This window comes from Vicia villosa, unplaced genomic scaffold (assembly GCF_029867415.1).
Source record: "Vicia villosa cultivar HV-30 ecotype Madison, WI unplaced genomic scaffold, Vvil1.0 ctg.000941F_1_1, whole genome shotgun sequence".
NCBI lineage: Eukaryota > Viridiplantae > Streptophyta > Magnoliopsida > Fabales > Fabaceae > Vicia > Vicia villosa.
This window is the reverse complement of record NW_026705423.1, coordinates 114,256-139,649: the sequence shown is the minus strand read 5'-3', so window position 1 is coordinate 139,649 and position 25,394 is coordinate 114,256. Positions and strand designations below refer to the sequence as shown.

The following is a 25,394-nucleotide window of genomic DNA, read 5'->3' as shown; positions in this document are numbered from 1 at the left end:
ATAAATAAAATATATTTTTAAGCAAAATTAAAAAAGACCAATAAAAAGTAGAAGTTTCATTTTGTTAAGACGACAAATAAAATATAAGAAAAAAAACGTGAATTTCATTTTGTTAAAAACTTTAATACAATTTTGTACTAATAAAAATATATGATAAAAATCCATTATTAAGAAAAAAGTAAAATAAATCCATAAAATGGAGAAAAAATGGGATTTGTTTTTTTCTTTTTTACAGAATTATTTATGGTTTTAGATTATATATTTATTTATTTTTGACTGAAATTTATTATTTTATTTTTTTTCGTTTTGGAGTTGTTGCTTAAAAATAGAAAAAACTAAGAGTTTCATTTTGTTAGGCAAATAAATAACAAAGAAAATAAATGTGGGTACATTTTTTTAAAAAATTATATAATTTTTTTTCTTAATAAAAAGTTATAATTAAGAAATAAGTAAAAAGCTATTATTAAAAATATTTACATAATTTTTTTTTTATAAAACATGTGGGTTTAAATAATTAATAAGAAAGAAGTAAGCATTTTTTAGATAGTTAGTGGAAAAAAAGTTAATTATTTAAATTTAATATATATCATAAACATTCTAGAAAATTTTAATTTTTGACCAAAACTTAAATAGGAGTGAAATAGATTTCCAAGAAATGGTATTTTGTAACTATTCAATGTATACTGTCGTAAAATAAAATATAGTAGAAATGTATACTCAACAGTAAAATGTATTTGGTTTAAATTTAAGTCAAATATATTTAATACTCGAAGAGAATATTTTTTAAAAATAAGTTTATTTAAATCAATTCTGTGACAATATTTTTCACTTCCATTGTACCGCCTTTCTATTTCTCAACTCAAGAATTTGAAACCATCCATTCATGGATTTCTTCAGATGGGTGAACTTGTTCATCATCATTTTCAACTGCTTTTTAACTATAATACCTGTCTTCTCAAATTCAAATGCAATCCCAAACTTTTTGGATTTAGCCAAAGAACCTCAAGTTTTTGAATGGATGGTGGATATCAGGAGGAAGATTCATGAGAATCCAGAAGTGGCTTATGAAGAATTTGAAACCAGTAAGCTTATAAGAGAAAAGTTGGATGAATTGGGTATTCCATATAAACATCCAGTTGCAGTAACAGGTGTTGTTGGTTACATAGGAACTGGTCTTCCTCCTTTTGTTGCACTCAGAGCTGACATGGATGCTCTTCTCATGCAGGTCTACATTATTATTGTTTTGTCATTGTTTTGGTTTTTTGTTTTTATCATATATATTATACTGATGATTTTTGTTATCATTGTTGTTGTAGGAATTGGTTGAATGGGAGCATAAGAGTAAAGTAGCTGGAAAAATGCATGCATGTGGTCATGATGCTCATGTTGCCATGCTTCTTGGTGCTGCAAAGATTCTTAAGGACCATGAAAAAGATTTTAATGTATGCTTCTTGATTTTTTTGAATTATCGCGTCTTCTGTTTTCATCAGTTTGTGGATCTGTGATAGGGTTTCTCTTTGTTTTTGGTATAGGGTACTTTTGTTCTTGTTTTTCAACCGGCAGAAGAAGGATCTGCTGGGGCTAAGAAAGTTTTAGATTCTGGAGTGTTAGAAAATGTGTCTGCCATATTTGGATTGCATATGCATCCAAACCTACCTTTAGGAGAAGTGGCATCTAGGTCTGGTCCTTTGTTTGCAGGAAGTGGCAATTTTGAAGCAATAATAACCGGCAAAGGAGGCCATGCAGCTCTTCCTCAGCATTCTATAGATCCCACATTGGCAGCTTCCAATGTGATTCTTAGCTTACAACATATTGTTTCTCGGGAGTCTGATCCCCTCGATCCTCAGGTAAATTTATTATTTCATTTATTGTTTTCGATTGATTCCAACCGCGCATTAGGACTTATATTATATCTTCCTAACATGAATACTTTCTTCACAGGTTTTGTCTGTAGCAAAGTTTCAAGGAGGTGCTGCATTGAATGTTATTCCAGATTCTGTCACAATTGGTGGCACCTTTCGAGTTTTTTCAAAGAAAAGCTTCATGCAAATGAGACACCGCATTGAGCAGGTTATCATTGCACAAGCTGCTGTGTATAGATGCAATGCAACAGTCAGCTTCTTGGAAGAAGAGAAGCCTCTCATCCCTCCAACTGTTAACAATAGTGACCTGCATGACTATTTTCAAAGTGTCGCCAAGAGTTTACTCGGCGCCGATAAAGTTAAAGGCATAGAACTAATAATGGGATCAGAAGACTTTGCACTCTATCAAGAGGTTCTGCCTGGATACTTCTTCTTACTTGGAATGGAGGATGTCTCAGTTGAACATCTTGCAATGGCACACTCACCCTATTACAAAGTTAACGAAGATTCACTTCCTTATGGCGCTGCGCTTCACGCCTCATTAGCTGTGAATTATCTTGCTAAACTTCATCAAGAGGTAGCTGCAGTAGAGGAGAAATATCATGATGAATTATAGAAAAGATTATTAAAATAAATCATAGCTCTTGGTGTTAGAATCTTTAACTGCAGTGATCTAGAAAAGGTAGAACTTGATAAAAATTATAAGTAAAATATATGAGTTTTAATTTATTTTTGAATTTCATGGTTATTCAATTTTAAAAGTGACTAAACCACAATAATTTATATGCTGTGATTTTGAAAGTAACTAGTACGGGTCCATTTTTTTAACAAAATATGTACTCACTTCTAATGGAAATAGCACAAGACTCAAACCGAACATTATCCAAAATAGAAATGTCTAGGTGAACTAACTTATTGACACAATGATTTCTTTCTCTAGCAATATGAGAAATAATGAAATTCATATCTCTAATGAGAATTAAACAGTTAGACCAACTATTTTTCAATATCCAAGGATTCTCATCATAAAGGGATTCTGTTGTGGAATATTATGGGCATCGTCATCTTTAATGTACATCATAGTTTTTGGATCTTCTAACATTTTCATACATATTATATTTAACAATATTTTAGAAATTTATAACAATTTCAACACCCCTCCTTAATGCAAATTTCTGTGACTCCAAACATAAACATTGCTCGTAGTCGTAGCTCTTCAAATCTTGGTCTCGGCAACGCCTTCGTGAAAATGTCTACACAATTTGATCTTCTGTCCTGCAGGAGTCGAGTTTGATTTCTTTAGTTGCTTCAACTTCTCTGATAAAGTGATACTTGATTGCTATGTGTTTTGTTCGGCTGTGATGCACTGGATTCCTTGCCATTGCAATTGCTGATTTGTTGTTGCAGTTGATTTTAGTAGGCTTATCTTGTTTTTCTCCCATGTCTTCAAGTATCCTACTAAGTCATATAGCTTGACTCGATGCTTTATCAGTTGCGACGTACCCAGCTTCTGCTGTGGATTGTGCAACTGTAGCTTGCTTCTTCGAAGCCCAAGAGAAAATTCCTATAAAGCAAAGTCAGAGGTGCTCTTTATGTCATCTACCGAACCTGCCCAATCACGATCGGTGTAGCCAAGTAATCCTGAGTTGGTTTCGACAGTGTACCATATACTGAGCTCTTTTGTTCCTTGTAGATATCTCAATATTCTTTTTCCTGCTCCAAAGTGTATTTGACTTGGACTTTACATGAATCTTGATAAAATACTTGTAGCATACATTATGTCTGGCTGTATAATTCTCAAATATAGGAGGCTTCCAATTCGACTTCTATAATTGAAAGTCTAATTAGTATCCCTTTTCATCAATCTAAACAAACTCTAAATGATGTGACGTGTCACATCAATTTTCATTAAAAGAAGTAGACAGCATAAACTAAAAATTTGGTCAAAAATTTTTAGAAGAACTATTATAATTTTTTTTATAAAGATTAAAATTAAAGTTTGAGATATTTAGAAGACAAGCGACATATTCACCACCTTTATTTTATCACCTTATTATAAAAACTACACTAACCCAGTTAAATAGTTACTACTTGTTATACACTTAATTTAATCTAGATAAATTTTTGGTATCCATAAGTTTCTTAATATCTGCATTATTTTCTAAAGATTCTCATAACTGTACAATGAGATACTAATCCCTTTCCATATACATAAAGTTTCTTATTTAATTTCCAACAATTTCAAATCAATTTTACTTCAGTTATATAGCTTTTCCATTTCTCAACTCAAGAATTTGAATCCACTCATGGCTTTCTTCATATGGGTAAACTTGTTCATCATCATTTTCAATTGCTTTTTTACTACAACACCCGTCTTCTCAAAGTCAAATACAGTCCCAAACTTTCTAGATTTAGCCAAGGACCCTCAAGTCTTTGATTGGATTGTGGATATTAGGAGGAAAATTCACCAGAATCCAGAACTGTGTTATGAGGAATTTGAAACCAGCAAGCTTATTAGAGCAAAATTGGATGAATTGGGTATTCCATATAAACATCCAGTTGCAGTAACAGGTGTTGTTGGTTACATAGGAACTGGTCTTCCTCCTTTTGTTGCTCTCAGAGCTGACATGGATGCTCTTCCTATGCAGGTCTATAATTTTTATTATGTTCTCAATGTTTTGCTTTTCAATTTTTATCATGGATTTTATCTGGGTTTGATGAAAAATGAAAATTTTATCCTTTCAAATCCAATCCTATTTTTTGCAAATATATTTTATTGATGATTTTTGTTAACATTAGGAATTGGTGGAATGGGAGCACAAGAGTAAAGTAGGTGGAAAGATGCATGCATGTGGTCATGATGCTCATGTTGCTATGCTTCTCGGTGCTGCAAAGATTCTCAAGGACCATGAAAAATATTTACAAGTATGCTTCTTGATTTTTTTGAATTATCTTGTTCTTCAGATTTCATCCTATTGTGGGTCTGTGATATGATTCTTGTTTTTTTTTTTTTGGGTATAGGGAACTGTTGTTCTTGTTTTTCAACCTGCAGAGGAAGGATGTGGCGGGGCTAAGAAAATTGTGGATGCTGGGGTCTTGGAAAATGTCTCTGCCATATTTGGATTGCATGTCCTAAATAACTTGCCTCTAGGCGAAGTGGCGTCTAGGTCTGGTCCTCAGTTTGCAGGAAGTGGCTTCTTTGAAGCAATAATAAGTGGCAGGGGTGGACATGCAGCCATTCCTCAACTTTCTATAGATCCCATATTGGCAGCTTCCAATGTCATTGTTAGCTTACAACATATCATTTCTCGCGAAGCTGATCCCCTCGACTCTCAGGTTAACTTCTTATTTCATTTATTGTTTTCGCTTCCAACCGCCCATTTGTACTTAGTTTGCATCGTCCTTTGAGTCATTTATTGCCAATACAACCAACCTGCCAAAACAATTTCTTTTGGATTAAGCCACATGGTGATACCTGCGAAAAACGAAAGACTCTTTTTTTTTTTCTGCTTAGAGCTTCTCATGTCTATAAATAAAAGCTGCTTTCTGAATTTGGTACTTTACTTAACTTGCGACTGTGTGTTTGTTACCAACTCATCATTGTTTGAAGTATTAAAAGCTTTGTATTCTTCTGGGACTTCTACTTGGAGGCACACAGTCTTGTGAAATATTGTAGCTGTTTGAAGGGAAAAGTGTTGAGAACCATATGACAGCATTATATGTTTACAAAGATTTTTTAATATGATGAAAACGCGTGTCCCTTATATCTTCCTAACATGAATAACATCCTCACAGGTTTTGACTGTAGCAAAATTTCAAGGAGGTGGTGCATTCAATGTTATTCCAGACTCTGTCACAATTGGTGGCACCTTTCGATCTTTTTCGAGGGAAAGCTTCGCACAAATGAGACACCGCATTGAACAGGTCTGTTATGAATAAGATAGGTTTATTTTATGCATCTCTTTTCACGTGACTTAAAAACTTGCATGGGAGAGTTCAAATCCATGGCTTGCATAAATATGTAGAACTAAATTCTTGAGTGGCGCAAACAGACGCATAAACTTCGGCCGGGAAAATGGGGTCAAATTCTATGAGACATCTTTTCTCTTGTTGATAAATAGTCTATGCATAAGCATTTATATGATAAACATTTACACTCTACGCAATTTATTAAGTTGCTTATCCAACTAAAATGTACATTTTCTTATAGTTATGACTGCTATCCTGTTTAGGCGCTAAGACCGTTTCATTGATGTAGGTTATTACTGGACAAGCTGCTGTGCAGAGATGCAATGCAACAGTCAGCTTCTTGGAAGAAGAGAAGCCTCTCGTCCCTCCAACAGTAAACAATGGTGACCTGCATGACTATTTTCAAAGTGTCGCCAAGAGTTTACTCGGCGCTGATAAAGTTAAAGGCATGGAACCAATGATGGGATCTGAAGACTTTGCCTTCTATCAAGAGGCTGTGCCGGGTTACATCTTCCTCCTCGGAATGGAGGATGTCTCAATTGAACATCTTCCGTCGGGACACTCGCCCTATTTCAAAGTCAATGAAGACGTGCTTCCTTATGGTGCTGCGCTTCACGCCTCATTAGCTGTGAAGTATCTTGCCAAACTACATCAGGAGTTACCTGTAGTAGAGGTAAAATATCATGATGAATTATAGAAAAGATTATTAAAAAATGTCATAACATTGGTTGGACACATTTGTAGATGAATTTTCCATTTAAATCTTTAACTGCAGTGATCTTGTGTGGCAAATCTTTAGCTATAAGCCACTCAGATGTTTTGAATTTCCACAATAATTTCACTCAATTGTTGAAAATGAAATATTGTTTGCCACCTCTTTTATGGATTTTATGAGACATATCAGCAGAAATGAATTGTTTTTGTCATCTATATTGAACATATGAAATATTGGTGTCAAGTTAAATGATTAAATAACATTTAAAAGTATAGCTGAAATGATATATTTCAACCAAGTTAATTAATGTCCTTCAATGATAAAATTTGTCTTGTTTTTTTATAAATATTTATCGTGGTAAATAGATATTTGGATATAATGAAAGTTGTAATTACAATGTTAAAAGTAATTTTTTTAAATTAATATTTATCAGGATCCTCCTGGATGGTTGGGAAAGTATCTTGAAAAAGATAGGGTTGATATTGTTTCCTCTCGAAGGGTTGTTTTGTAGTTTTGTTGTTTTGAGCTTCGGCCCTCCCTTTTACCAAAAAATAAATAAATTAATATTATAAATTGCTATTTATTTGATAAATGGGTATTAATCATTCATTTTAAGTTTGCAAGGAAGTTGGTTGAATTATTATGTTGGAAAATCCTCCGTTAACATATATATTTGGTAGCTGATAGCAAGAATTAATGTAGGTTGTAATTATCAATTCATTATTTAATTTTTCTTTTGATGAAATATCGGTCAATTTCAATGTGTTTAGTCTTGTTATACTAAACAAGACTATGCAAAAGCCAATTTATTATCACAAATAATTTCATAAAGCTTTCACATTGTATCTTCAAATCTTCTAACACTTGTTTCATTCACAATATTTCACAAATTTCTTGTGCGATAGATCTAAATTCTTCTTCATTGCTAGCTCGAGCAATTGCACTTTGTTTCTTACTCTTCAAAGCAACAAGATTTCGTGTACAAGTATGAGTTGTTAGTCCCACATTGCTTAGAAAAGTGGAGGTTGAGAACTTTATAAGTGAGAGAGCTAATACACCTATCACCTTAAGATTTTGGGTGGATATGTGGTGTCTCTCTCCCTCGTATGTTGGTCTTGACCCAATGTGGATACTTCTCTTAATGACCTGACAATGGTATCAGAGCTAATTGTTCAATTAAGAGACCGACTCCTTGTATTGAAAGTCGGTAGTAGTAAGGTGGTGTGTTACGTTGAAGTGCCTTCAACGTACAAGTATATGGATGAAAGATTTTTCGCTTGAGGGGGAGCTTAGTGGATGGACTCACACTTGAGAGAGAGATTGTTGTGCATAAGTGCGAGTTGTTAGTCCCACATTACTTGAAAAAATGGAGGTTGGACACTTTATAAGTGAGAGGACTCATACACCTATCGAGCTTAGTGGATGGACTCACAGTTGAGGGGGAGATTATTCTGCACAATTGTGAATTGTTAATCCTACATTGCTTGGAAAAGTGGAGGTTGTTCATTTTATAAGTGGGAGGACCCATACACTTATCACCTTATGATTTTTGGTGAATATGTGGTGTCTCTCCCTCTTGTGTGTTGCTATTGACTCAATGTGGATGCTCCTCATGATGATCCGATAGTGGTATAAGAGCTAATTGTTCAATTAAGAAATCAACTCCTTGTATCGAAAGTCTTTCTGACATGGTATTAGTCAGGCTGCATGTCTCATTGAAGTGCATGCAACGACAATACAAATATGTGGATGAAAGAGCTTCTACCTGAGGGGGGCTTAGATGATGAACTCAAACTTGAGGGAAAGATTTTTGTGCACAAGTGTGTGTTATTAGTCCCACATTGCTTGGAAAAGTGGAGGTTGAACACTTTATAAATGAGAGGACCCGTGCACCTATCACCTTAAGGTTTTGTTGAATATGTGGTATCTCTCTCCCTTGTGTATTGCGCTTGACCCAATGTGGATGCTCCTCGTGATGACCTGACACAAGGTTCCCAAATAATAATGTACGATAGCATGAAGTAGATCTTCTATCACTTAGTGAACCTTCATAATCATCATTAGTGTAATATTCCGTAATTAGACTTCTACCTTTTTTTTAAACAAGACCCCTCTCTCGTGAGGCTTTTGATGTATTGTAGAGCATTTTATATAACTTGGAAGTGTATCTCCTTTAAATCATGCATAAATTGGATGATCCCATTAACTGGACATGCCATAATTGGCCTAGTATGTGTCAAGTAAATCAACTTTCTCACTATTTTGTGATACTTACCCTTATCAACTTTGGTATTTTCATCTCAAGGTTTATCCTATAATTTTTCTCAAAGGGAACACTTATTGGATTGCATAGAATTTTTTTTGTTTCTTGTAAGAGATCAATCACATATTTCCTCTAAGAGATAAAGATGTCTTGTTTTGAGTTGGTTACCTCAATTCCAAAGAAATACTTGAGTTGCCCAAGGTTTTCATCTCAAACCCTAGTATGTATCAAGTAAATCAAATTTCTCACTAATCTCTGATACATACCCTTATCAAATTTGGTATTTTCATCTCAAGTTTTATCCTATAATCTTCCTTAATGAGCTCACTAGTTGAAAAGGAGACGTCCCCATAGTGGACATTATCGGTCGATGGTTCCTTGAAGGTGAAGGGAAGAGGTGTAGGGATAGTCTTAAAAGGACATGACGACATACTAATCGAGCAAGCACTAAAGTGTGACTTTAAAGCCTATAACAATAAGGAAAAGTATGATTCTCTCATTGTCGGCATGGCTCTTGCCCTAGAAATGGGAGCCTTTAGATTGAAAGCCAATATCGACTCCTAATTAGTTTCCAACCAAGTTATTGGACAAACCAGGCGATAGAAACTGAGTTGATGAAATATCTATCTAAGACAAAAAGTCTATCGAGACTTTTTACGTATTTTGAAGTATAACATATTCCTCGAGAGCAGAACTTTAGAGAAGGCCTCTTGTCTGAGCTCGCCGGCTAAAAACAATGGGGTTTAACTGGACAGTAATTCAGGAGACTCTCTTTGCCCCCAACATTGAAGTGAGTGGAGGTGCAACTCCAAATTCGTATTTATTATCCACCCGCAAGCCAATGGGCAAACTGAGTCGGTGAACAAGGTGATTCTGAAGGGATACAAGAAAAAACTCAATGACACCAAAGGCTTATAGGCATAACTTCTCCATGAAATATTATGTTCATATCAATACCATTCTTCATTTTACTACCAAGTAAACTCCATTCACTATGGTATACGGGGAAGATGTTATGCTACCTGAGGAAATTGACACACCATTATGGCGACACTTCCAATACAACCAGGAGATAAACAAGGCATGGCTGGAATGTGTTACGGATCTGGTCGATGAGTTAAGAGAAGTCACCCGCATCCAAGAATTTTCATCAAGCATAGATTCGCTAAAAGGTAAAACTCCAAAGTCATACCAAGGAGATGAAAGAAGGAAACCTGGTCTTAAGGTAAATGGTTTTGCCCGTTCAACAGGGAAAACTGCAACCCAAGTGGGAGGGGTCATATCACATATTTCAGAAGCTCCTTCATGGGGCCTATAAGATACAATAATTGGATGGAAGACTTATGCCCCAGTATTTGGAAATCTATATGTCTTAAATGTTATTATAGTAAGATTATTTATAATTTTTAGGGGGTAGGTTACCCTCCTATGTATAAAGCTTGGAATGTTTATGAATAAGGAAGATATTTGTCATGATATTATGTATGTTGGACTTCCATACGAAGATTCTTACTGCCTTAAAAGACTATTTAAATATGTTGGACTTCCATACAATGATCGTTGCCGCCTTAAAAGGCTATTTGAACATGCTGGACTTCCATGTTAATATCCTTTCCTCCTTAAAAATATATTTGAATATGTTGAACTTCCATACAATGATAATTTATGTCTTAAAAGGCTATTTAAATATGTTAGACTTCCATGTAAAGATCCTATATGCCTTAAAAGGCTATTTGAACATGTTGGACTTCCATGCAAAGATCCTTGCCACCTTAAATGCTATTTGAACATGTTGGACTTTCATATGAAGATCTTTGTCACTTTAAGAGGCTATTTGAACATGTTGGACTTCCATGCAAAGATCCTTGCCACCTTAAAAGCTATTTGAACACGCTGGACTTCCATATGAAGATCTTTGTCACTTTAAAAGGCTATATGAACATGTTGTACTTCTATACGAATATCTTTTCCGCATTAAAAGGGTATTTGAACATGTTACACTTCCATGCAAAGATCATTGCCGCCTTAAAAGGCTATTTAAACATGATGGACTTTCTTGCATAGTTCTTTGCCGCCTCTTAGGGAAATACGAACACGTTGGACTTCGACAAGAATATCCTTGCCACCCCTCTGGGCAATATGCTCTAAATAACCACCCAAGAGGCGCAATTGAAGTCTAGCCCAAAAGACTTAACTTAAAGTCTTATCTGAGTGCTCGATAGAAGTCTCTCCTGAGATGTCTAACACATCACCTATGGATTTGAAGTCTCATCATCATGGATCAATATAACCTCGGCTAAGGGACTAAAAGTTCACATAAAAAGACTTATCTAAACTCCCCACCTGAGGGACTTGGAGTTTCCTCGGGCGTGATCCAACATATAAGTCTTGCCAAAGAGGCACGACTGAAGTCTAACTCGAGAGACATAAAGTCTTCTCTGAGGGCTTAATAGAAGTCATGCCTGAAAGGTCCAATGTCTCGCCTGAGGAAATTGGAGTTTCCTCGGGCGGGACCCGAAGTTTATCCTAAGATACCAAAGTCTTTTCTGAGGGTCTGATAGAAGTCCCGTTTGAGAGAGCCAATGCCTTACTTGAGGGACTTGAAGTCTCATCGATTAGGATCATCATATACTCTTACTTAGGGACGCATAATACCAAATGCTTTGTAGTTAAAATCACTTCACCTTTTGTCAAAGTCCTTTTGCTTGAGAGATTGTGTTGTGATATATTTCTAAAGGGCCTAGTAAGGATGGGAGAGTCGTAATCCTCGGAAGAAACGACACATATACGTCGCATGCCTTTAGGATTCGTCTCGCTATATGTACCCCCTAATCACCTAGTGATGGGAAACGACATTCCTCAGCTATAGGAAAGTCAGGGTCAACACACTGATCCACGTCTCCCTAGAAAATAGGGATTCAACAATCCATTATTGACTGAGTGGGTGGCTATCAGTTTCTAGAAAGCTTTAGGCCTAAGGGCCTATATAAGTACCTCAACCCTATAGGGGTTGGGAAGATAGATCATTGTACCCTTATCATAACGCATGAAGCACAGAGCCTCTTACCTCACATGAGATGTCTCTCTTACCATCGTAAACATCACCAAATAGGGCCATCACCATCATGAGTCAAGCCCTAACCTTTTTTAACTACAAAGGCCTCTAAGTATTCTCTACCCGCGTAGAGATACCACACACTCCTATACTTTTTAACAAGTACAATCTCATTATTTTTTTTAACAATGGATCGTTTTGTATCTTATTATGATGAAGGCTAATTTTTATATTTCACTATAAGCCGGTAAATATAGTCATGCATGTAAAATTTGGACTTTGTGATTTTTATGTTTTGGTTATATTCTAATGTTTTAATATATGATTTGTGATATTTAATTAATTATTCTTATTAAGGATTTTTTCACTTATTACTTTTTTATTTTCATATCTCTCAAATAATTTTATTTTTAATTACACATTATGTTATCCTTATTAAATAGGTGATGAATACATTTCAATACTTTTCCAACATGTTAATTCATTTTCAAATAAAAGATATTGCTTTAATGATTGAACACATGGGCCAAAACAAAATGTTGGCCCAAATAACCCATGTCTACCCTAATTTACCATATATATAGGTATAAAAATAAATCATAGTTTCTTGTCGCGGCGTCTTACTCGGGAAAACCGATGTCGTATATATCATTCTTTTTTCTTGAAAATGTGATCTATTAAAACGGAGTGACAAATAGTGGATTTTGTAGGTTAAATGCGAGTATAAGGATTGAAGAATTCTTCTTCAAGGTTTTACGAGATCGATATCACAAAATCTGGCCTGGAAATCAATTATTTTTGGAATCTCAAGTGATCGCACGATTCTAGGTATGTTCAACTCGTTTAAGCATGGTAATAGCCTAAGATTACGAGATCTTATGATTTAGATCACGATCTTACAATTTAGAATGAGATGGTGTTTTGAAGTGATATTGATGAAGAAATGTCAACTTCAAAACCTTCAAAAATGCTAGATTTTGATAAGTAAGATTTACCTCTTACGAAATATTGAATTGAGAAAAATGTGAATTGTTATTTTAATGTGTTTTTTATTCCATGAAAAATATCATGTATATATAAGGATGACTCATTAGTTAATTGTTTGCATGATCTTTTCAATCATTTTATTTAGTCTCTATCTAATTCTTTATTATATTCATATGAATATATGTATTTGAAATGACTTTTAACATTATGATAAAAAAAATATTTGTAAAATAAATATAAAATATGACTGATCCAAATTAATTCTCCATGTGAAAGAGTGTTATGATATGCACTAATGAATTATATATATATATATATATATATATATATATATATATATATATATATATATATATATATATATATATATATATATATATATATATATATATATATATATATATATATATATATATATATATATATATATATATATATATATATATATATATATATATATATATATATATATATATATATGTCTTCTAAAGAATCTTAAGCCATATTTATACATTAAGTTTTGTTTCATCATTATAATCATATAATAGAGATGATGTTTCAATAAAATAAAAAGAAATCATCAAAGTGTTACGGTTGAGGAAAATTCACAATGCAATTAAATATTAAAATATACCATTGTTGATGATGATACTAGTTCAAAAAATAGAGGGAAAAAATACCATAAAAAATGAAACACAATATAAAATTGATTGACTACTATTACATAATCAAAAAATCACAATGCCATATAAAAATCACATATTATTAACAAACAAACACATCTTTAAAATTACTATCCAATTCCAAAATCTTAGTTTTGATACAATTAAATTATGGAATATGAAAGTAATTTGAAAGATATGTTAATTTGTTTAATTTTATGTATTTTTTTAATGATTTTGTAATTTTACGATTTAATAGGGACAGACAACCAATTTTAGAACATATTTTATTGTTTCATTTTATGATATTTTTATGTTCTATTATCTACAATTACATATTCTAATGTTTAAGTGAATTGTGTTTTTATCTTAACTATAGCATTGTGGTGATTTCTTTTTATTTTATTGATAACATTGTCTCCATTCTATAACTATAATGATGTAACATAATTTAAGAAGGTATAATTTAAGAAGGTATAAGTAGTTTAATTTTGGAGACGATGTATAATAGAATATATTATTGATGCACACATATGACTCTTTTTAAGGGGAACTAATTTGGCTCACTCTTATTTTATTTTTATTATTATCATGATAGGATGATAACATACAATTCAAATGATCTAGATAAATATATTCTAAGATATTTCCTTTTTTTTTTAATGTTCATGATATTCGTGTTTATGATAACACTGAATATCATTTCAAGTATAAAGAATATTAGTAAAAACAAAGCTCGTGAAAAACTTATTTTTTATGGTTTTCAAACTTTCTCCCTATTTGTATTACTTTGCATTAAAGTTTAGGATATCAATCAACCTCCACCCCACTTCAGTCAATTGAAAATCGTAGACTTTTTACATTCGGTAAGTTTTTCATTTTCTTTCTTTCTTTAGTTTTTGATGCATTATTTTGAAGTTAAACGTACTATGGGCTGTTTATGGTACATTATGACGCATTATAGGTTGTTTATGGTATTATGACGCATAATAGGTTGTTTAGTAAGACATGCATGTAAATTATTTTATGTTTGAAGTTAAAGTATTTGGGCATGCTATTTTCTTTTGTTTTCTAGTTTCAGGAGGATATAGAAGTTAACTTCCGCATTTTGTTGTTCTGCAAATGCGGAAGTTAACTTTCGAATTTTGTTGTTTTGCATTGCTTTTTTGATTTTGCCTGTTATGTTTCTTGGGTTTGACTTCTTCGATTATGGTATAATTTTTCTGGAGTAATTACAGGTTAAATGTTTGCCAACATAGACATACTGAGGCATGGTAGAGTGGCCCAACATGCCTCCGTTCAGATAGAAAGAGCTAGATCCTCTTGTCTAGCCGTTTGTGCCATTTCATTTGATGTTGAAGCACCGTCTTGTGAAGTTCATTCATCTTCTTCATCGTCCTCCCGGAGACATGAGTCCCCTGCTGCTACCCTTGATATCCCACAAGCCCAACCTACTATTGTCGCTCCTGATGTTTATCTAGAAGACCCCTCAAACACTTCACTGCTTTCTCTATATGCAGACCATGTTGTCAGACATATATGGGACGGAGATGTAAAATAAATCTGTATTTATTATTTTAAACATTCTGGCGTTATAAGATTTGAACATTCTAACGTTGGTATAGTTTTTTACAACACCATGAGGCGTTAAAATGTATCAACCACAGTTGCAAGATTAGGAAGTTGCCACAGCCCGATGAATCATGGTATATGGATGTCATGTAGCTATCTGGGATACAAGATTTATCCTGGATTGTATATATTTTAGTAACCATGGTTTGCTATCTATTTTTATCGAGAGATGGCACTCAGAAATTCGTTCATTCCATCTTTTTATCGGTGATAAGTCCATCACACTTGATGATGTGCCATCCCTTCTACATCTTCTGATCATGGATATATTTTTAAACTACTTCAGACTCACTAGATATGATGGTGCAATATTTGGAAGATGGATTTAGTGACGCTTAACAAGAGATGGATGACACCAGAGGATGTCATGCTAGAGTTGTATTTATGGAGAGGATGTACAAATACCACCTGGATGCGACAGTTGATGGTGATGATGCACATGTAGCACGTCATAGAATATGTGCAATGAGGTCATAGCTTTTATATCTGGGTTGCATATCCATATTTGTGTACAAAAGTGCATATTGTGTCGATGTCCTCTATCTGAGATACTTCATTGACTTGGAGAGCATTAATGAGTACAATTGAGGGGCCTCTTGTTAGGTTTACCCGTACTCCAAGTTAAATGAAGCTTATTTATGGAAAACTAGACATATGACAGCAAGTAACACCTTATTTACGGCAATATATTTGCATATTTACTGTTACTAATATTTCATAACGACTGTGCTTCATTGTTACTAATATTTCATATGTATCATTTTTAGGCATTGATCCTCAAACACTTTCCAAGCCTCTCCGGCTGAGCATATATGAATGCATACGATGAGGCTTTCCCATGCGCTTTCTCCTTCATCCCACCCAGGGACAATCAAGTGACCAAGTTGTTTAGAGTTTATCTTAATTGCATTACGACAAAGGATATAAACTTCACACCGTGTGACGATCACCAAGAGACACGCTCCTTCAATGAGACATCATTCTACTCCATATGGTTGGCTTGTGGATTACAACTGATGTATATGCATCTACCTGAGCGAGTCACTTGCCACTTCGATTCTATAGGGAATTTCTAGAGCCCTCGACGTTGATGCTTCTCCCACATTTTACCGCAAAGATGTTGACGAGATATTTGCGGAGTACCTCGATCATTGGTCTCAGAGGATGTACAAAGTTTACTAGCTCAATGTTCATGGAGTTCTGCATTGGGCTACATCCAATGGTTTTTCAGAGTGTTACATCCTTATATGACATCGAATAAAAAGGGAGAGCCACCTAAGCAGCTCATTAAGAGATATTAGAGGAGGAGCAAGCTAGGGAAAATCATGTATTACGTGCATGTCGGTGTATTGTAGTTGTTGAGCTAGCGCGTATAGAGAGACATAGAGAGAAGAGTTTCAAAAAGCACTCCTAGGAAGGCCATTATAGAGGTCGTGATAGGCGAGATATGTAATGTCTTATAGTACAAGAGGCAACGGGGGAACTAGAGGATCAGATATATACAATAGTTAACTTTTCTTTGAATTTTGATCATTTGTATTTTGATATGTATTTTGTGAATAATGTATGGTTTGCATTTTAACTGAATATATGGTAGTTTGATTTACTTACATAAATGTATGGTTTGACTGAATTATATATAGTATTTTCATTGTATTTGGTGATCAATGTATAGTTTGATTGAATTATATAAGGTTTGTTAAATATGTCAATTTTTTAAACAAAAATACTGCCTAAGAAGAAAATTTGTTATCCTGAGGGTTAATATTGAAATTAACTTCCATAATATCCATTGAGTTGACCTAATAAACACACATTATGGGTTAAAAAAGTGTCCAAGAGTTAGTCTAGAACTTAACCTACAGACTCACCCTTTAATCAATACGGAGGTTAACTTTTGAATTATTTTTTGGCAAAATGGGGGCGGTGGCTCACTTACGAAGTGTTTTGGTGTGTGTAGGGAGTGTACGAAGCGTTAAGTTATGTCTTTTCTCCAAGGGAATTTTCGAGTTTCCTACGAGTGGTTCTTCACTACTAAGGATAGAAAGAACAATCTCCAAATTTATTTATTGTGTTGTACTCTCATCATTCATGCAATAGATCTTTAAGTGAGTCACATGCAACTCTCGCTCTCCCTATTTTCATTTGTGAATTTTTTGTTGATTATTCATCTTTAAACCCTACAACTCTCATTCTTCCACTTTTCTTCATCTTGCAACTTCTCTTTTATTTTCCTTCATATTCTTAAATTAAAGATCCTATTTTCATTTTAAGTGAATCATTTGCAACTCTCACTCTCCCTATTTTCAGTTGTTTTGTGAATTTGTTGTCGACTATTCATCTTGAACCCGTGCAACTCCTCTTTCCCCCTTTATATTCTTAAACTAAGACTATGTTTGAATGTTGTGAAACGAACGGAGCAGAATGAAGCGGAGCAGAACAAAATAGAATAAAGATGGCATTCCATTTGAGTATCTCATGACGAAATAAATAGGTTTTGTCACTCCGTCCAAATCAGAGGGTACAAAAATGATGAATAGTGATGGAATACGATGAAATTCTTTTCATTCGGTTCCGCTCCATTCCATCCTTTTTTATTTAATCCAAACAATAAAACTTAAGTTTATACAATTCTATTTTATTACATCTCATTCCATTTTGTTTCATCAATCCAAACATATTCTAAAGATCTTGTTTTCATTTTTACATTAAGATAAAAAAATATGGAAAAGAAAAAGGTTTTACGAATTAAGTTATTTTAATATTAGAAAATAAAATGGACTTTGTCTTTTTTATCACATTGAAATAATATTGAAATAATTTGCAGTTATTAAATCACAATTAGAAAAGATATAAGGAGAATGGTTGAAACATGGGTAAAGATTCTCTACTTTTTTGTGTGAAAGGTAGAATGACTTTAGGTAAAAATTAGTATCACGCTGTCTAAAGTTGGTATGGCGTTGTCTAAAGTGTCACCGTACGCGAGCAAAATTATACCTTTTTTTTATTTATTTTCGTTTTACATCCATTTAGCAGGGGTTGCAAAATTTTAGTGTTTATTAATTGAAAAAACTTACCTACAATTTCTTAAGTGTGGTTTATGCTATTTGCCAATGAAAATATGACAAGTGTACTTTAACATCATTTAAGGAGTGAAAATAGAAGAAAATTACATATGTGTAAGAGGAAATTATACACTTATCATATTATCATTGAAAAATAATACAAATCACACCTAAATAATTGTATCTAAGTATTCTTCTTATTATCTTATTTTAATTTTGTTTTCGGTTTTTTATTTGTACAGCACATTCTGCGGTTTTTAATTTTTAATTTGTAAGTCACAAACCAATTTATAACTTTAAAGATCTAATTTCTTATATGAAATCCAGTCCTTGATAATTATAGTAACATTATGACTATGAGAATGATTCTTACACAAATATTATAGTAAGGCATGTGATTTCTCTACTATGGAGATTGCCCAATGGTCTCAGTTTGAGGTGGAGAAGAAGAAGCACAACACTTTTTGCAGCAAGTTCCTGGTGGTGGTGGAGTGCAACACACACACTGAATACATATCACCTTATTAACTGCACACCAAAATAAAATTCATGAGATATCATAGAAAAAACCATATGATGAGGACATGATCAATTCAAAGTTTTGAAACAGAACCCGGGTGCTTTACCTGCTACTAAATCGCGTGCAGCACCGCATGGTAAAATTGGAGAAAGAGCCATGGCAAAGATGAAAATTGTCAACAAAGTAAACTTCAGAGAATTGGTTGTCATTGCTACAAACAATACAAGAGAGAAGTATTGAGAAATATGAATGTGAGATAGCTTCTTGTTATTGGAATGATCAGATATGAATGCAGTGAACATGAATATATATAAATAAATGTAAGTTTGGCAAAGACTAAGGACTAGTGGATATAAAATTAGATAATTGTAGTTATTTTAATTGCCGTAAGGTTTGAATAGTTGATGGTTGAATTCCAAATTAATATATATATATATATATATATATATATATATATATATATATATATATATATATATATATATATATATATATATATATATATATATATATATATATATATATATAAATATTAATATGAACACTTTCTTTTCAACAAATCTGATTGAATGCATAGTTAATAGACGACTTATTTGGAGTTGCCAATTGTCATATGCTGGTCCAAAGTTGAATTAGTTGGTCTTAAACAAAATTGATTTTTAATTTAACATATTGAAAATACTTTTGACTTAATCAACATCAACAAGCTTCCTTGATAAATATAGTGACCTAATGCCAGCATTTTCAGAAAATTTCGTCAAGTACCCTGCTGTCTTTACTTTGGTTTATCAATTTTGACAAACAGATAGCAACGAAAATGTGAGAAATTAAAAATTAAGAATTGATATGCATGTTATATGAATATGTGTAACCTTTTTTGTTTACCAAATACTGCAAAAATTAGTCATTGACAAATATCAAATCGTGTTTACATGTCCAGTAATAAAATATGACAAAGAAAAGTACAAACACAATACAGATAGCTCAATAGGGAAGCTTCTGATAGTAAAAATAAATAAATGGTGAAAGAATTTAATATGCAGAAGAATTTGACTAACAACAGAACTCATATGAAGATTAAAATGAATAGCATCATTGAATAGTTATGCTGAACCAATAATAACATCTTGTATCAGATTGAGTGTGCAACAAGTTTTCAAGTTCACATATGGCAGGACACTTGCTACTTTTGGCGTTTCTAACTTCTTTGATTTTTCCTTTCATCGTTCATGCTCAGAACAACCAATCAGGTTTGGCAGTTTCATCTCATAACATTAGTATGAAATCGAGATATGACTTGCATGTATCGTGAGATACTGATAATCACGTTTCATGTTCTTAGAAATTTGTCTTACCCTTTTGTAGGATTCATTAGCATTGACTGTGGACTAGTGGATGAACCAAGCTACACAGATGAAACTACTTCCATCTATTACACTAGGGATGTTAATTTCACAGATACTGGTGTAAGCCGCAGCATATCGTCTAAACACAAGGCTTCCCTTGAAAGACAGTTCTGGAATGTTAGAAGCTTCCCAGAAGGAACCAGGAACTGCTACACCCTTTTTGTTTCACAAGGAAGTAGCAAGAAATACTTAGTCAGAGCCAGTTTTGTGTATGGTAATTATGATGGAAAAGACTCTCTTCCTGAATTCGATGTTTACCTTGGAGCCAAACGGTGGGAATCTGTGGTGTTTGAGGATTCATCGAGTGTAATAACTAAGGAAATAATTTATGCTGCTTCCTCAGATTATGTTCATGTTTGTTTGTTCAATATTGGAAAGGGTACACCTTTTATTTCAGTTTTAGAGGTTAGAGTTCTTAACAGTGATGCTTATCTTGTTAACTCTTTGGAACTTTTGGCAAGGTTTAATGTAGGCTCAAAGGGTGGTCCAAAAATCAGGTGAGTCATCTCAAAACGATGCGTGATTTTTTCTACACTACTATTGTTAATATAATGCTCGCTTATGTGTAACGCTGTTTCCTTTTCCAAAGATATCCAGATGATATTTATGACAGAATATGGACACCATATAACTCAAAAGACTGGAAAAAGATAGATACTTCACTCACCATAGACCAAGGAGCACCTTTTTTCAATTTCTTACCGCTACCATCCTCCGCTGTCATGCGAACAACATTAATTCCAGAAAAAGACAGTGACAATATAGAGTTTCACTTCCTTCCCAAGTATAATGCCTCCAGATATTACGTGTATTTGTACTTTGCTGAAATCCAGAAACTCGAGCCAAATCAAATTAGAGAGTTCAACATTTTTGTAAACGGGAAGCTTTTAAATATAGTCAACCCTTTGTACCTGCAGAGCCTGTATTATGTATCAGTTATAAGTGAAAATAAGTTGGAACTTTGGTTCAATAAGACTAGTAGATCAACTCTTCCACCACTCTTTAGTGCGATCGAGGTATACATGACAAAGGACTTATTACAATCAGAAACATATCAAACAGACGGTATGTAACGTAGTTAGATACACTGATTTTCAAGATCCTGCACATCTTTAGTTACATGCGTTATTTTTATAATCTTATTATTATTCATAGGAATATGTTCAATTTTTTCTTGACATGGTTTAATTTATGAATATATAATAGTTGATGCTATCCAAAATGTGAAGTCAATTTATGGGATCAAGAGAAACTGGCAGGGAGATCCTTGTACTCCTATGTCATATTTGTGGGATGGTCTAAACTGCAGCTATGTTGGATCTGATTCACCAAAGATCATATACTTGTAAGTTATGAGGCATGAAATGAAATACATAACTTCACCTTTATAGTCTAGTCTTCAATGATATTAACGAACTTCAAAATCATGTTTTTAGGAACTTAACTTCTAGCGGTTTATTTGGAACTATAGCTCCTAGCATATCCAATCTAAAGTCAATAGAATATTTGTAAGTCCTTCAATCTATGATATTCAAGTAGCAAGATATATAAATTATCACAACAATGAAGTCAGTTCCTAAAGTTGAGTAAAAACATTTTGTTCCAATTTTAGGGATTTGTCAAATAACAGCTTGACTGGGGCAGTGCCTGATTTCCTATCTCAGCTGCGCTTTTTGAAAGTTTTGTAAGTCAACTGTCTTCACTTCGGTAAATTCTCTAGAGTAGTGAAAGCTTTAATGAGGCTAGGGTCAACTAAATGAACTTGATTTTTCAATTAACTTTAATGATTCAGTTGTTTAAATATCATGGTAAGAATGTGCGTATAAATCGTAATTTTAGTGATTTATTTATTGAAGAAACCTGGAAGGAAATAAGCTATCAGGAGCAATTCCAAAAGAACTTCTTGTGCATCCTAAGAATAGTGTGCTCAAATTCAAGTATGTTCCATTTCAAGTTTTACTTTTAAGTAATACTCTTTTTCTTTTATGATTCATTTTCCATGCCATGAATCTATTGATTTATATAATTTTCATATTACAAAAGTGCATGGTGTCAGACAAAAATCAAATACATAACATGATTTATTTCTTACTTTAAATGCAAGTTTTGGTGGAAATCCAAATCTTTGCTCCTCAGGTTCATGCAACAAGGGGAATCGAAATAAGGTTGTGGTTCCATTAGTAGCTTCACTTGGAGGAGCTGTCGTGGTACTAGCAGTAGCAATGATTTCTTTTCGCATATACTACAAGAGACACCAAGGTACATGTTTTTATTCTATTGACTATGCTCACTGTGTATCAAAATTAAACTCAAATGTAAATACTGCAACGAAAAACTGCACTTTTTCTTCCATTTCGATAATGAATGTGTTTGCTTCGTCCCAGCTTCCCATCAGCTGAGCAAGGTTGGTGCTTATTCAAGAATAAAGCAGGAACTAGAATCAAAGAAACAAGAATTCACCTATGAAGAAGTATTAAGCATTACCAGAAACTTTGAAAAGGTTGTGGGAAAAGGAGCATCTGGAACAGTCTACCATGGCTGGATTGATGATGATACTGAGGTAGCTGTCAAAATGCTATCTTCCTCATCAGCTCAAGGATCTCTGCAATTTCAAGCAGAGGTAGTATGATTAACTAACTTTAAAATTTCATCATGCCTGAGTGTGTGTAAATATAGTTAACAAGTTTTATCCTTTGTGACACACAGGCCAAACTTTTTGCTATAGTTCATCATAAATACTTGACGGGTCTTATAGGGTATTGTGACGATGGCACCAACATGGCTCTAATCTATGAGTATATGGCTAATGGAGATTTAACCAACCACTTGTCAGGTATTGTTTATATGATCATGTCAGCCAAAAAACTGAGTCAATGATTTTTCTCTACTTGTTTCCAATTCAAACAACTTGTTTGAATTGGAAAACAACATTTCTGTGTCACTCTAAACCAAATGCAGCATTGATGTCATTTTCTTTCTTGGTTAATCTTGTTTTATGAATGCAGATAAAAACGAAAATATATTAAGTTGGAATCAGAGACTTCAAATTGCAGTAGATGCTGCAGAAGGTGAATATAATTCCCTTTGGTCATTAGTTTCAGGATTTTCATCAATCAAAATATAGCTCATAAAGACTTACATCTTCTGAAACAAAGCTTTACTTAATTTCAACATTCAACTGTAGGATTGGAGTATTTGCATCATGGCTGTAATCCACCAATTGTTCACAGAGATGTTAAATCCAAAAACATCTTACTAAATGAAAAACTCCAGGGAAAATTAGCTGATTTTGGGTTGTCAAAGATATTTCCTAATGAAGGTGACACTCATGTCTTCACGGTTGTTGCTGGCACACCAGGATACCTTGATCCAGAGTAAGTTCTTATTATCTCTATCTTTCAATATAAGCTTCATTTTAAGTTGAAAGCTTTATTTTGCAGGTACAATAGACTAAGCAAGCTAAGAGAAAAAAGTGATGTTTTCAGTTTCGGGGTAGTTTTGCTTGAGATAATAACAGGACAACCTGCCATAACCAAAACTGAAGAAAAAATCCATATTATTCAGTGGGTTAGTTCCACGCTGGTGGAAAGAGAGGTAAAGGATATTGTAGATCCGAGATTACAAGGAGAATTTGATATTTCCTCTGCAATGAAAGCTTTGGATACTGCAATGGCTTGTGTAGCTCCAACTTCCATGAATAGGCCAAGCATGAAGCATGTAGTTATAGAACTGAAACAATGTTTGGAAAACAAGATTACTCCTCCGTCTGACTCTACTTACACTCATGAGAGCTTACCCAGCAGCACCTTAGATTATGTTTCCTTTGATAGAATTAGTGGTGAGAGCTCTCTAGCGAGGTAATAATTTAATTAAAACTAGAATGAGACACGCGCTTTGCGCAAGTTAAAGAAATTTTTGTATGTTATTAAATTCGAAGAACTTGAAATTGAAAGTTGATGACGAACATCTCTTTAGTGAGTAGTTAGTCTCTCACAATTCAGTTACATATTATCCTCAAAATGATCGCAAAATAGTGAAAAATAAACATGCCATGATATCGAAAATCTATATCTTAGAATGAATAGAATTCGTGATTATAATGCAAGATAGTGTTAATCCTATAATAATTCATAAAGGTTGAATTTCATAATTATAAAATTATAAAGTTACAAGAGTATGTATCGTTTATGTAAAATGAGCGAACATGAAGAACGAAACTCAGAACTGAGCAAATATTGATACAAGCATGATTTGTTTACTGAATGCAATTTTAAGCAAACTAACTTGTAAAGTGGAATTGAAAGAAATACCTGAATGATATTTCCAGCGCAGAAACCCTATTCCTTCTTCTTCTGTAATCTCATTCTTCACTAATGCTTTGTTTGGACTTTGAATTAGAAATGAAAGTGGAAGAAAAGTGAAATGAAAGTGAAAGTGTAATCCTATCTTTTTGCTTTTCTCCCTTGTCCTTCATTGATGAGGGTTTTGTAAATTATGTGAGGTTTGTGCAAAACCGCCATAATTTAATTATTGATTGGTTGTTAATTTTAATGGTGTGAAAACATGCTGTTCTGGACTGGGCCAAGGTTAGGCCCAATATGATTTTCGGCCCAATAAACCTCAGAGGCCCACGTTCCTCTACGACCCTCCTACGCACCTAGGATGCCCACCTTAGACATGCTCGGCTGCCCTATATCCCCGGAGTATATGGCACCCGACATGCTCGGCACTAACGACCCCGCAAACACCTTCGTTGCCGAGGACTCTGCTCCGCGCAGGGTTCCTTCATATTCAACCCTCCGAACAACTCGGATTCCACGTGGCTCCTGAAAGACCGCGTCTCCTTGGAACTTCGGAGCGGTTAACCAGGACAGAGGGCATACACGCACCTCCGATATTTCCGCTCAGGAAACCTGGCAGTCTCCTAGTTGGGCTTGGGGATCCAACCCAATAGCGAGATCCTGGCCCAGCGCTGGGGGCTATATATACCCTCTTTGATTAGAGGGTCAGGTATTCAATTCTTACTCACTCTTAGCTAGTACTTGCGCTCCTTTGCTCGTCAACTTACTTTGGCATTGGAGTACCTTGCAGGTACACCCCCCCTCCTCCTTCCTAGAAGATCCAGTCCGAGCAGCCTACGACGATTCTTCTGATCAGGTACGATCAGTGGCGCCGTCTGTGGGAACCTTGCTTCCCCGTCTTTAACAAAACAAAGATCAAAGCTAATCCTTTTCCAATCGTCATGGCTGACAACAACA

General features: G+C 34.1%; 3 protein-coding genes and 1 long non-coding RNA gene across 7 annotated transcripts; 3 read left to right on the top strand and 1 right to left on the bottom strand.

Moving 5' to 3' along the window:
• Positions 1-883: 883 nt before the first annotated feature.
• Positions 884-2,478, top strand: LOC131632467 (IAA-amino acid hydrolase ILR1-like 4). Its single transcript, XM_058903210.1, has 4 exons — positions 884-1,225; positions 1,317-1,442; positions 1,533-1,847; positions 1,942-2,478. Exons 1-4 carry the CDS (start codon positions 884-886, stop codon positions 2,476-2,478), a joined length of 1,320 nt encoding a protein of 439 aa, XP_058759193.1.
• A 1,540-nt stretch (positions 2,479-4,018) lies between these two features.
• LOC131632466 (IAA-amino acid hydrolase ILR1-like 4) lies at positions 4,019-6,704 on the top strand. Its single transcript, XM_058903209.1, has 5 exons — positions 4,019-4,510; positions 4,662-4,787; positions 4,884-5,198; positions 5,658-5,786; positions 6,121-6,704. The coding sequence occupies exons 1-5, from the start codon at positions 4,169-4,171 to the stop codon at positions 6,526-6,528; spliced, it is 1,320 nt and encodes a 439-aa protein (XP_058759192.1). The 5' UTR covers positions 4,019-4,168; the 3' UTR covers positions 6,529-6,704.
• A 7,249-nt stretch (positions 6,705-13,953) lies between these two features.
• LOC131632468 (uncharacterized) lies at positions 13,954-24,638 on the bottom strand. 3 transcript variants are annotated; one of them, XR_009293025.1, is made up of 6 exons: positions 24,447-24,638; positions 23,276-23,865; positions 22,229-22,738; positions 20,804-21,056; positions 18,837-18,941; positions 13,954-18,738 (listed from the first exon to the last, which is right to left on the bottom strand). It is a non-coding gene; the product is annotated as an uncharacterized LOC131632468 (long non-coding RNA). The 3 variants fall into 3 exon arrangements; XR_009293024.1 differs by lacking the exon at positions 23,276-23,865 and having other exon boundaries at positions 22,229-22,378; positions 22,621-22,738; XR_009293023.1 differs by lacking the exon at positions 23,276-23,865 and having other exon boundaries at positions 13,955-18,738.
• Positions 19,515-24,387, top strand: LOC131632465 (putative leucine-rich repeat receptor-like protein kinase At2g19210). 2 transcript variants are annotated; one of them, XM_058903207.1, is made up of 13 exons: positions 19,515-19,980; positions 20,096-20,633; positions 20,726-21,201; positions 21,343-21,481; positions 21,573-21,644; positions 21,749-21,820; positions 21,993-22,073; positions 22,241-22,395; positions 22,521-22,756; positions 22,843-22,969; positions 23,142-23,204; positions 23,321-23,510; positions 23,577-24,387. In XM_058903207.1, the coding sequence occupies exons 1-13, from the start codon at positions 19,899-19,901 to the stop codon at positions 23,995-23,997; spliced, it is 2,652 nt and encodes an 883-aa protein (XP_058759190.1). In that variant the 5' UTR covers positions 19,515-19,898; the 3' UTR covers positions 23,998-24,387. The 2 variants fall into 2 exon arrangements, with proteins under 2 accessions (XP_058759190.1, XP_058759191.1); XM_058903208.1 differs by having other exon boundaries at positions 23,557-23,707.
• Positions 24,639-25,394: the final 756 nt, after the last annotated feature.

Bases quoted from the DNA above. Each gene is read 5' to 3' on its own strand.
- LOC131632467 (XM_058903210.1), top strand. From the start codon at position 884: ATGGATTTCTTCAGATGGGTGAACTTGTTCATCATCATTTTCAACTGC. The intron at 1,226-1,316 runs GTCTACATTATT...TTGTTGTTGTAG, and splicing joins TGGATGCTCTTCTCATGCAG to GAATTGGTTGAATGGGAGCA. The intron at 1,848-1,941 runs GTAAATTTATTA...CTTTCTTCACAG, and splicing joins CTGATCCCCTCGATCCTCAG to GTTTTGTCTGTAGCAAAGTT.
- LOC131632466 (XM_058903209.1), top strand. From the start codon at position 4,169: ATGGCTTTCTTCATATGGGTAAACTTGTTCATCATCATTTTCAATTGC. The intron at 4,788-4,883 runs GTATGCTTCTTG...TTTTGGGTATAG, and splicing joins ACCATGAAAAATATTTACAA to GGAACTGTTGTTCTTGTTTT. The intron at 5,787-6,120 runs GTCTGTTATGAA...TCATTGATGTAG, and splicing joins TGAGACACCGCATTGAACAG to GTTATTACTGGACAAGCTGC.
- LOC131632465 (XM_058903207.1), top strand. From the start codon at position 19,899: ATGGCAGGACACTTGCTACTTTTGGCGTTTCTAACTTCTTTGATTTTT. The intron at 21,202-21,342 runs GTATGTAACGTA...AATATATAATAG, and splicing joins AGAAACATATCAAACAGACG to TTGATGCTATCCAAAATGTG. The intron at 22,074-22,240 runs GTATGTTCCATT...TTTAAATGCAAG, and splicing joins AATAGTGTGCTCAAATTCAA to TTTTGGTGGAAATCCAAATC.